The following is a 12,577-nucleotide window of genomic DNA, read 5'->3' as shown; positions in this document are numbered from 1 at the left end:
GGAGCCAGGGCAGGGAGTAGTGAGTCCCTGTGAGGAGGGACAGGGCGGGGGTGTTCCTGAGGACACAGAGGCTCCTCTAGGTAAGGACACTGGGGCCAGCTGTCAACTTGGATCTTTCTGTCCTGGCACTTTTGACACAGGACGGTGGCTCAGATGTTAAAGAATCTGCCTGCAATGCAGGAGACGTGCGTTTGATCCCTGGATCTGGAAGATCCCCTGGAGGAGGAAATGGCAACTCACTCCAGTATCCTTTCCTGGAGAATCCCACGGACAGAGGAGTCTACGGTTCATCTGGTTGCAAAAAAGTCTGACACAGCTTAGCGACTAAACAACAACAACAATGTGCATTGCATGGTGGATTTTCTTGTGTAAATACTTATAACTGTATCCTCATAAAACTCATCTGAAGTATGTATCATTACTAAAAGTCTCCATCTCATAGATGAGCAAACGGACACACAAAAAGTTAAAGCAATCAGTAAGGACCTACTGTGTAGCACAGGAAACTCTTTTTCAATATTATGTAACAACCTAGATGGGAAAAGAATTTGGAAAAGAATAGATACATGTATGGGGGCTTCCCAGGTGGCACTTGTGGTAAAAGAATCCACCTGCCAACGCAGGTGACATAAGAGACACAGGTTTGATCCTTGAGTCTCGAAGATCCCCTGGAAAAGGAAATGGCAACCCACTCCAGTATTCTTGCCTAGAGAATCCTATGGACATAGGACCTCGGCAGGCTCCAGTCCACAAGATTGCAAAGAGTAGGACACGAGTGAAGAGACTTAGCATGCAGATACATCTGCATGTGTAATCACTTTGCCGTAAACCTGACACTATCAATATCATAAAACTGTTTATCAGTTATGTGCTTAGTCGTTCAGTCATGTCCGACTCTTTGCAACCCCAAGGACTGAAGTCTGCCAGTCTGCTCTGTCCATGGTGATTCTCCAGGCGTGAATACTGGAGTGGATTGCCATGTCCTCCTCGTTTATCAGCTATACTTCAATATAAATTTTAAAAAAATTAAAAAAGGTAAAGTGAATTTTCCAGGAACACACAGTTTACTAATTGGGAAATTTGGACTTGAACCCAAGCAATCAGACTAATGAGCCCACACCTCCAGCCCCTAGGCCATACTTCATCCCCCTACCCCTGAAATACAAATGCTGCTGTGATCTCCTTCTTCCCTGGAAAGGCTCAATGAGATAGAACTGTGAAAACACTGTCTAAACCAAAGTATTTAGTGCACATGTGACTCACAGAGAGACGAGAAGGTGAGGCTTGCCCCAGACCCCTTGCCAGTCTCCTGCCCTCTGCCCATTCATCTGGCCTCCCCGGGTCTCCAGCATCCTGCCGCTAGACAGGCTCCCAGAACATAGCTCCAGACACACCATTCTGTGCACAGAGCCCATGCATCAGCACTGGGGCCTCCTCATTGCTGCATCTCTGCTCATGCAGTTCCCTCCACCTGGGAGTCTCTCCCACCCACCCCCGCATTGCCAAATCCTATGTCCTTCTGGTGGCATCTCACCTTTTACTGGTCATTTCTGCAGCTCTGAATATTTCCCATCTTAGAACACACCATCTTCCTCCTCTGGGGTTGTTCAGGGCAGAACTTGCAGTTAAACTTGCCACCTTTCATCCTCCCACGGACAAGTGGTGCTAGCTGTGCCTTGAAAGTAAATACCTACCCTGACCATCCACAGTACCACTGCCATGACCCGCTCAGTAAAACCACATCACTTCTGGCTTGGGTTATGGTCGTAGTTCTGCTCACTGGCCTCCCTAGGCTCCACTCTGCTCGGGAGCCAGAGGGCTTGTTAAAATTATTAAGGTGGCTCAGTTGGTAAAGAATCCGCCTGCGAGAGACCACCTGCAATGCAGGAGATGCGGGTTCGATCCCAGGATTGGGAAGATCCCCTGGAGAAGGAAATAGCAACCCACTCCAGTATTCTTGCCTGGGAAATTCCATGGATAAAGGAGCCTGGTGGGGTACAGTCCCTGGGGTTGCAAAGAGTTGGATATGACTTAGCAATTAAACCACCAGCACCCCTGCTCCGTCTTCCTATGTTTTCCCATCCTTCTGAGAGTAAAGCTCCATGTCTGGTGGACACTGGTTCCCGTCCCGACTCCATCCTCCCCACTCCCCTCTTCCCTGCATACCCTGTGCACACTCTCCTCTTCCTGTCTTTGCACATGCTGTTCCCTCTGCCTGGATGCTCTTCCTCTAGATGTTCATATGACTCACTTCTCTGCTCTCTTCATTTAGGTCCTTAATGTCCCTTCTTTAGAGAAGCCTTCATGATCACCTTTTCAAAAAGGGCAGGGACCCCTCCTCATGTCCCTCTCTATCCCTTTATTCTGCTTAATATTTCTTCACTATTGAATATTTTCTCACATGCTGAATTGTTAACATCAGTATTCCCCCCACTAGAATAAAAGTTGCCCACAGGCAGGGACTGAGTCTGCCTACTCTTTAGAACAGTGCCGAATCTGGGTTGGTACTCTGTAAACATTGACTAAGTGTACCCATGGGCTTCGCTGGTGGCTCAGAGGGTAAAGAAACCATCTGCCAGTGCAGGAGACCAAGGTTTGATCCCTGGGCCGGGAAGGTCCCCTGGAGGAGGGCATGGCAACCCACTCCAATATTCTTGCCTGGAGAATCCCATGTGCAGAGGGGCCTGGCGGGCTACAGTCCATGGAGTCGCAAAGAGCTGGACATGACTTAGTGACTAAGCATAGCAAACCCCACTTAGTTTCCCTTCTCCTGCTTCCCTGTGGCTCTGCTGACCATCCCTCATTCACACAGGTGTTGGAACTGGCAGGGGGCACCTGGAGAACACTCAAGGTCGGCATTCCAGTGCAGACTCACTCAGCCTGTAGGTCTTGCCCTGCTCGACATACGGGCTCCTGCTGGGTCTGGGCCCTGTAGTCAGCTTCTATTAATATCAGGCTCTCGACTGGTGTGAATCGAGCTGCCTGTCTGAAGCCATGACCTCCCCGGTGTATAGCACCTGGCATTTTCCAGCAGGGATCTAGACTCAGTTTACCTGGATGGGGGGCGCTTACACAGTATCTCCATGAATCTTTCAGGCAGGAAAGTCAACTGAGCCTGACTCATTGTTATTGTTCCAGTGGGTGCTGCCCCAACCTCTTCTCTGCTCTTGTTCAGAATGCGAACTTGGTGCCTCCCTGACTTTGAACTAGGACGATGTGTTGACTTTCATTCACGGCCCCAGGAGCCATCGGGGATTCCTCCCGCCCCACACACACCCTGGCGCACCTTCATGAAGAACATCCTCCTGCAGGCCTTGCCTCGATCGTTCCCAGCTGCCTGGAGTTGTGTGGCCTCGGAGGACAGTGTGAGGTCAGGAATGCTGCGGGGCGCGGCCTCTGACGTGTCTGCCAGCTGCACAGATGAGTGGAAAATTCCCTCCTTGCCCTGGCCCAGGGAAATCTCAAAGGGGTCAGGGTATCTCTCGTCAGGGCTTGAGCTGTCATCGCTGGTCTGGGCGTTACAGAGGATCAGGGAGCGGGAGATGGACCGCAACTTGGTGGATTTTCTGCTCTTTCCGGAACGGCTGTGAGGCTCCATCCTCAGGGAGGAGGTAAAGCTGCCCTTCTTCCTTTCCTGATCTCTGGCCCTCGGCTGACGAGTGGCGACTGGACTGGGTTTAGCCACCACTTCGTGGGTCCCTGGAAGAGAAAGGAAATGGGAAGAGGCAATGGGACTTGCTGCAGACAAGTGGAGCAAGACACAAGTCCTGGAACTGAGCCACGATGTCTGTGAAGCAGGACAGATGGAGAGATCATCATTCGATGTGACTTGCCCTTCCAGGGTGCCGGCCACATGGAGGGATCAAATGTTTACCACACCCTCCTGAAGCTCCAATACTTTGGCCACCCGATGTGAAGAGCAGAGTCATTTGAAAAGACCCTGATCTGGGAAAGATTGGAGGCAGGAGGAGAAGGGGACAACAGAGGATGAGATGGTTGGATGGCATCACTGACTCAACCAACATGAGTTTGAGCAAACTCTGGGAGACGGTGAGGGACAGGGAAGCCTAGCATGCTGCAGTCCATGAGGGTTGCAAAGAGTCAGATGCAACTTAGCAACTGAACAACAACAATCACCCTCAGGCTCACAGAGCCCAGAGCTTCTCTTATCCAAACCCTCCTTCTACACACGGGGACACTGAGACAGAGAGAAAGAGGTTCAAATGCAAAGCCACAAAGAGCATTCGCAGGACAGATCATGGGTAGGAGTTTAGAGATCACAGAGACCTGTGAGACTTTTAAATGTAAAAGTCATTCTTCAGACAAGAGTGTATGGGGTACTCCAGTCTATAGAGCGGGTCAGAGTGAAGAAAAGGACTGGGCTGAACCTGCCAGTCCCCTTCTGCTACCCCTGGTCACTCCTGTAGCATCTCCAAGTAAACCTGGGGATTCAGAGCCCAGGCTGAAGATTGCTGATGTCTATGCCCTCAATTTCCAGATGCTGCTGCTGTTTAGTTACTCAGTCATGTCTGACTCTTTGGACCCCATGAACTGTAGCCCATGAACTGGCTCCTCTGTCCATGGGATTCTCCAGACAAGAATACTGGAGTGGGTTGCCATTTCCTTCTCCAGGGGATATTCCTGACCCAGGGGTCAAACCTGTGTCTCCTGCTTGGCAGGTGGATTCTTCACCACTGAGCTACCTGGGAAGCCCAATTCCCAGATAAAGAGCCTAAAAGGAGGTTGGGAGGCTCACCTAACGTTGACCCACCAGGATTGTTTTGAGTATAAAAGAAGGTGAATCCTAGATGGTTCATGCCAAAGGGCTGAGCACACAACAGGTACCTGGAAAACCTGTGTGCCCTTCCCCAGGACCAAGGTCACACCTGGTCGGTATCTCAGCCAGGCTGAGGGTCTCCTCTGTCATCTTTCCCCATGGGATCAAGATGGGGATCCCCACGGGATCAAGATCAAGATCTTTCCCCATGGGATGGTCAAAAACTGGCTTTACTCATCAGGTCAACAGCATCACTCTCAGCACAGCTCAGCTCCGCTTCACTGAGAAGCGCCTGTCGTGGATTCAGGCATGAATCCTGTCCATGAGGCAGGTGGTTAAAGGGGCTCTGATGCTGCAGAGTTCTGACTCAGGCCCAAGCCACAAAATAAAGCCTGTTGCCAGAATAACAGACTGTGGGATGCTCTTGGCCCACGAGTACTGCTGTTGGTGCACAGCTAGTACTGAATAAGGAAAAGCAGAGGTCTTCCAACATTTCATCATGCAGAAACTCTTTCATATTATATAATCTCCCCAAGAGAACACCTTCTTGAATGAAGACAGTGTTTTTCAATACCCAGGTGCATTGTATTGTTTTCTCTATTAGCATTTTAATTTTATCAGTGTATCTACCAACCTCCATGGCTCAGTGATAAGGAATCTGCCTGCAGTGTAGGAAACACAGTAGTCACAGGTTCAATCCCTGGTTCAGGAAGATCCCATGGAGGAGAAAACGGCAATGCCCTCCAGTATTCTTGCCTGGCAAATCCCATGGACAGAAGAGCCTGGGGGTGGGGTGGAGGCTACAGTCTATGGGGTCACAAAGAGTCGGACATGACTGAACACACATGTACATGTCTATAGCAACCAATAACAATGAATCGAAATGAATGAATGAATAACTATTTGAGAGTGTACCCTATATATCGGGCATTCTTCTTGATGCTTTAGTATAAATTAACTCAGTGGGCTTCCCTGGTGACTCAGACAGTAAACAAAGTGAAAGTGAAAGTCACTCAGTCGTGTCCGACTCTTTGTGACCCCATGGATTATACAGTCCATGGAATTCTCCTGGCCAAAATACTGGAGTGGGTAGCCTTTCCCTCCTCCAGGGGACCTTCCCAACTCAGGGATCGAACCTAGGTCTCTGGCACTGCAGGCAGATTCTTTACCAGTTGAGCCACAAGGGAAGCCCAGTAAAGAAACTGCCTGCAATGCGGGAGACTCGGGTTTAATCCCTGGATCTGGAAGATTCCCTGGAGAACAGAATGGCTACCCATTCTAGTATTCTTGCCTGGAGAATCCCATGGACCGAGGAACCTGGCGGGCTACAGTCCACAGGGTTGAAAAGAGTCAGATATGACTGAGCAATTAACACAACTAAATATTGGTCTATTGGTCCATTTTATCAAACACCCTCTTGCCAATATCCCAAAGTCCTGTACTCTGTTTCCTTCCATCTAGAAAACAGTGAGTCCCCTATATACAACTCAGTTCTGTTCTGAGAATGTGTCCATAAGTCCAATTTGTTCATAAGTCCAAGTTAGCTGAGGTACCCAGCTAACACGATAGGCTATAGAGTACTGTACTGTGTTGAAAGTGTTAGTCTCTAGGTCGTGTTTGACTCTTTGTGACCCCATGAACTGCATCCCGCCGTTTGATCCTGGGGTCGGGAAGATTCGCTGGAGTAGGGATAGGCTATCCACTCCAGTATTCTTGGGCTTCCCTGGTGGCTTAGATGGTAAAGAATCCTCCTGCAATGTGAGATACCTGGGTTCAATCCCTGGATTGGGAATATCCCCTGGAAAAGGGAAAGGCTACTCACTCCAGTATTCTGGGCTGGAGAATTCCATGGACTGTATAGTCTCCATGGGGTCTCAAAGAGTTGGGCACAACTGAGTGACTTTCACTCACTCACGGTCATAGCAAACACTTTCCTCCAACAACACAAGAGACACTACACATGGATATTACCAGATAGTCAATATTGAAATCAGACTGATTATATTCTTTACAGCTGAAGATGGAGAAGCTCTACACAGTCAGCAAAAACAAGACCAGGAGCTGACTGTGGCTCAAATCATGAACTCCTTACTGCAAAATTTCAGACTTAAATTGAAGAAAGTAGGGAAAACCACTAGGCCATTCAGGTATGATCTAAATCAAATCCCTTATGATTATACAGTAGAAGTGACAAATAGATTCAAAGGATTAGATCTGATAGAGTGTCTGAAGAACTATGGACAGAGGTTCCTCATTGTACAGGAGGCAGTGATCAAAACCATGCCCAAGAAAAAGAAATGCAAAAAGGCAAAATGGTTGCCTGAGGAGGCCTTACAAATAGCTGAGAAAAGAAGAGAAGCTAAAGGCAAAGGAGAAAAGATATACCCCATTTGAATGCAGAGCTCCAAAGAATAGCAAGGAGAGATAAGAAAGCCTTCCTAAGTGATCAGTGCAAAGAAATAGAGGAAAACAATAGAATGGGAAAGACTAGAGATCTCTTCAAGAAAATTAGAGATACCAAGGGAACATTTCATGCTAAGATGGGCACAATAAAGGACAGAAATGGTATGGACCTAACAGAAGCAGGATATATTAAGAAGAGGTGGCAAGAATACACAGAAGAACTATACAAAAAAGATCATAATGACCTAGATAACCACAATGGTGGGATCACTCACCTAGAGCCAGACATCCTGGAATGCGAAGTCAAGTGGGCCTTAGGAAGCATCACTATGAACACAGCAGTGGAGGTGATAGAATTCCAGAAAGTGTTGCACTCATTATGCCAGCAAATTTGGAAAACTCAGCAGTGGCCACAGGACTGGAAAAGGCCAACCAAAGAAAGGCAATACCAAACAATGCTCTAACTACCGCACAATTACACTCATTTCACATGCTAGAAAAGTAATGCTGAAAATTCTCCAAGCTAGGCTTTAATAGTATGTGAACCGAGAACTTCCAGATGTTCAAGTTGGATTTAGAAAAGGCAGAGGAAACAGAGATCAAATTGCCAACATCCGCTGGATCATCGAAAAAGCAACAGAATTCAAGAAAAACATCTACTTCTGCTTCATTGACTATACTAAAATCTTAGACTGTGTGGATCACCACAAACTGTGGAAAATTCTTAAAGAGATGGGAATACCAGACCATCTTACCTGCTTCCTGAGAAACTTGTATGCAGGTCAAGAAGCAACAATTAGAATCAGACATGGAACAATGGACTGGTTCCAAATTGGGAAAGAAGTATGTCAAGGCTGTATATTGTCACCCTAATTATTTAACTTATATGCCGAGTACACCATGTGACAGCATATTAATAAGCAGAGTCATTACTTTGCCAACAAGTGTCCATATAGTCAAAGCTATGGTTTTTCCAGTAGTCATGTATGGATGTGAGAGGTGGATGATGAAGGCTGAATGCCAAAGAATTGATGCTTTTGAACTGTGGTGTTGGAGAAGACTCTTGAGAGTCCCTTGGACAGCAAAGAGATCAAACCAGTCAATCCTAAAGGAAACCAACCCTGAATATTCATTGGAAGGACTGATGCTGAAGCTGAAACTCCAATACTTTGGCCACCTGATTTGAAGTGCTGATTCATTAGAAAAGACCCTGCTGCTGGGAAAGATTGAAGGCAGAAGGAGAAGGGGATTTTTAGAAAGATAACTGAGGCACAGAGAGGTTAGGTCAGTTTCCCAAGACTGCACAGACAGAACTCAGTGAAAGCAGGAATTTAAGCAGGCAGTCTGACTCTGGGGCCTGCATCTTTGCCATGGTTCTGCACAGCCATTGATTAGTGTCTCTCTTTAACCTCAATCTCTCCCTCTCTTCTGGGTTTTATCCTCAGCATGTAAATATACTCAAATTGTCCATCTTGGAAAAATTACATGTTGTATCTACATCCTATTCTTGTTTCCTGCCTCTCTTTATCCCCTTCATATCTTCCCCTCACCTTTTTAAAATTAGGTAAGAACATTTAACATGAGATCTGCCAGGCTTCCCTGGTAGCTCAGTTGCTAAAGAATCCACCTGCAATGTAGGAGACCTCAGTTTGATTCCTGGGTCAGGAAGATCCCTTAGAGAAGGGATAGGCTACCCACTCCAGTCTTCTTGGGCTTCTCTGCTGGCTCAGATGGTAAAGAATTCACCTGCAATGCAGGAGACCTGGGTTTGATCCCTGGGTTGGGAAGATCTCCCTGGAGAAGAGAATGGCTACCACCTCCAGTAGGAGAATTCTTTCCTGGAGAATTCCATGGACAGAGGACCCTGGTGTGTCCATAGGGTCACAAAAGAGTCAGACACAACTGAGCGACTCATTTTTCACTTTCACTGCTACCTTAACAGATTTTTAAAAATATTTACTTATTTATTTGGCTGCAGTAGGTCTTAGTTGTGACATGCGGGATCTTTAGTTGCGACATGTGAACTCTTGGTTGTAGCATTTGGGATCTAGTTCCTGATCAGGGCTCAAACTCGGGCTCCCTGTTGTACTGGGAGCACAGAGTCTTAGCCACTGGACCACCAGGGAAGTTCCTTAACAGATTTTAAAGCATACAAACCAACACTGCTAACAACAAGCATGGTTTTGACAATGGACCATTCTTCGGCCCTTCCTCTTCCTGAACAAAATGTTTTACACTCAGTACTTTCTGCCCTCAGGCTCACCTCCTCTTTGAGCTACAGCCCACAGAGTCAGCTTCCTCCCCCAAAACCACTGAAACTTTTTTTAATCACTTCTGCCTTTTACCAAAGTCATGAACCCAAGTCCAGAGGGCGTGGTCTGCTTGCTCAAAACCTGCCTTATTTCTAGAGGATTCATTAATCTGAATATCATTGCTTGTATCTATTGGTTGAAGAATACATAGAAATCAAGCTTTTAGAGTAGCTCTTTTTTCCCCCCATCTTCTCATTACTAGCCTTTACTTCTGGGTGTCATCTTTCAAATCCAAATTGTAAATGCTCTCCTCCCTGCCACTGTAATCCAACACAGGCATTCCTTTGCATTCTGCCAATTCAACATCCCAGAACTATAAGCTCTCAACACCAGCACCACTGTAACGATTAATGTATCCAGACCTTGTTGCATTTTGTTCAACTTCATGAGGATTCCCAGCAGTTCACCTGGGACTCATGGAGAAGGAAGTGTGTGTGTGTGTGTGTGTGTGTGTGTGTGTCACAGCCAACACTGGTCCATTAGGCATTTGAAATAATGAAAGACAATCGAAGTTTAAAATCCTTCTGGACTTCTGTTGGTGCTGTATGGAGAACCTATAAGTACGGAGTTGCCCACACCACCTCGTGGAAAGGGCTGCCTGAAAGTGAAGCCAACACAGAAGGTCCAGAACTCACAGAGGAAGATGAAGATAGAAAGGAAGACAGAAAGAGAAGGATGAGCCTAGCAGGCAAGAACACTGGAGTGGGTTGCCATTTTCTTCTCCAATGCCTGAAAGTGAAAAGTGAAAGTGAAGTCGCTCAGCCGTGTCTGACTCTTAGCGACCCCATGGACTGCAGCCTACTAGGCTCCTCCATCCATGGGATTTTCCAGGCAAGAGTACTGGAGTGGGGTGCCATTGCCTTCTCCAAGAGGATATAATACCAACACCTAGATACAGCCATGCCTGAAGCCATGCTATACCTGAAGCCATACTATCTATTCACTTAGAGAAATGAATAAAACTTCCTCTTTTTTTGCTTAAAAAAATCCTCCTGACATAGTTGTTCTTTCTGATGCCACTGGCATAAGTTATGGAAAATAGTGACATTCAAAGGCCGAGAGGCTTTTTGAAACTGCCTTTTATCCCATCCAAGTCTAGTAGAGGAGCCAGTCACCCCCAGTCAAGGCCCAAATTCTTCTCCCCTTCAGTGCTTGGCTCTGGAATAAAGGCCTCTTGCCTTCTTTTTCACCAAGCATTACCACCATCTGTGTGTATTCTTAGACTGCAAAGCCAGTTCCCTTCCCCCCTCTATCTCCCCACCCTCTGCAGCCCACAAGAGCTGTCCCAGCAAAGGTGAGCTCACTCAGTGAGCATTTTCCAGGACACAAACATGTGGAGACCTTCGGGACCCCGTAAAACGCATGTCCTGCCCCCAGTGGTGGAAACGTTAGCTGCGTGTAGGGTTTAGGAGACCAGAAGGATCGAATTCCTCAGTGGAAACTGGGCTAATCCCAGAGGACCGTTGCAGGAGTGTCTGATGAGTACAGGCAGTTTTTAAAAATAAGCTTTTCCAGAGAGAACCACGACTTCTGCAGCCGTGGCTGTCACGTGGGATGTCCAGTGGAGCCCCAGGATGGGAGGCTGGTGATACACTGGGGACCAGGGATTAACCCTTCAGTCTAGAGCAAAGAGGGTTTGCAAAATGAGCCCTGTTACTGTGGAAAATGTAAAAAAGAAAGGGAACAATTGCAAAAGGACTGTAGAGGAGAAGCCAGGATCAGACTTCTGTGGGAGCCTGTGTTCCCTCTAGGCCTGGCATAGTAAGAGAGGAGAGAGAGAGAATAATTGAAAACACAGCACCGTGGTCACACGGTTCAACTTAGCTTTGGTAATTGTGCTCAGGACATTGGAACCAGCTTCTGCTCCCTAATGGAACCAAATGTGAGTGGAGCTGGTGGGCAAGCCCATGCCATTGCCCAATTCCAGTCTTCAAAAGGTCAGAAGTAATGAGCTTTCTCTGATTTTACCCCAGGGCTGTAGGAGCATTTGCCAAGCTCTTGTCAGCCTTGCTCTACCCCCATGGGTCCTCCACCAGGCTGTCTTTCAGGTCTCTTCCAAGGCTGCCCAAGGATGCACAGCTAAGGCTTCCAATGTGGCTGTGCTAAAAAGGACCAGCTGCTCCCCTTACCCAACAGAAAACTCCGAAGGATCCACTTCACCCCGGGAATCAGCTCTCCTTCTCCTTGGAGGCCTTTCCTCCCAAACCATGATTGTATTTACTTTAGTTAGAGCTTCCATAGAATGCTCGGGCTGGAAGGGTCTCCATATGACCCACACAAGGAGATCCTGTGGCCAAAAGAGACACGAACTGACTCACCATCATAGTTTCAGTGTACTTTAGACCCACCTTGGCTAAGCTGTCATCTGTATAGAAAATGCAGAACTGGGACTTCCCTGGTGGTCCAGTGGTTAAGAATCTGCTGCGCATTATCATGGGTTTGATTCCTGGTTGGGGAACTACATGCCACAGAGCAACTAAGCCCGAGAGCCACAACTACTGAGTCCCGGTGCTCCAACTAGAGAATCCATACACAATGAAAGATCTCATATGCCACAACTAAGACCCAGACAGCCAAATAAATAATTTTTTTTTTTAAGAAAGAAAATGCAGTGTCAAAAGCATATAGCTGAAGGGCAAAAAAACAGATGGTTCTTCCTTTAAAGGGACTTGAAGAATTTCCAGACTGGGGGCCAGGGAGCTGCATCAGTTAAGTCCTCAAGGAGGACTCTCTTCTTTCCTTTCTTTCTTCTTTCCTTCCTTCCTTTTCACTTGTTGACTTTGCAAGCACTTGCTGAGAAAAACTCTTACGTGCTTGCCTCTCTGCTGGGCACAGCTAACCCACTAGAGAAGAAACCATGGTATTTCCATCTGGTTAAAATACACTTAATTCACTGGAGAACTTTGCAAGGGTGCATAACCATATGGAGAGAGGGGAACTAGCTGATAAAATGTGTTTCAAATTTCTGAGTTCTCCGACAGTGTTCTATATCAAAGGCAATTTTTCAAGTTTGGTCACTCCAGCCCGGGGGTAATTTTTTTGTTTTCAGCTGAGGAGTGACTCAGAGATAAGAAATGAAGGGAGG

At 47.1% G+C, this 12,577-nt stretch overlaps 1 protein-coding gene across 3 annotated transcripts in view; it reads right to left on the bottom strand.

Moving 5' to 3' along the window:
• The window catches only part of IL16 (interleukin 16), a 110,259-nt gene that overhangs the window by 77,057 nt on the left and 20,625 nt on the right, over window positions 1-12,577 (bottom strand). For all 3 annotated transcript variants that reach the window (XM_055555755.1, XM_055555756.1, XM_055555757.1), the window contains exon 2: window positions 3,287-3,699. In XM_055555755.1, coding sequence (XP_055411730.1) covers window positions 3,287-3,699 — 413 coding nt within the window. The remainder of the gene's footprint in view (window positions 1-3,286; window positions 3,700-12,577) is intronic.

Source organism: Bubalus kerabau, chromosome 19 (genome assembly GCF_029407905.1).
Source record: "Bubalus kerabau isolate K-KA32 ecotype Philippines breed swamp buffalo chromosome 19, PCC_UOA_SB_1v2, whole genome shotgun sequence".
NCBI lineage: Eukaryota > Metazoa > Chordata > Mammalia > Artiodactyla > Bovidae > Bubalus > Bubalus kerabau.
The sequence above is the reverse complement of the archived record's forward strand: the minus strand, read 5'-3'. Positions and strand labels throughout refer to the sequence as shown.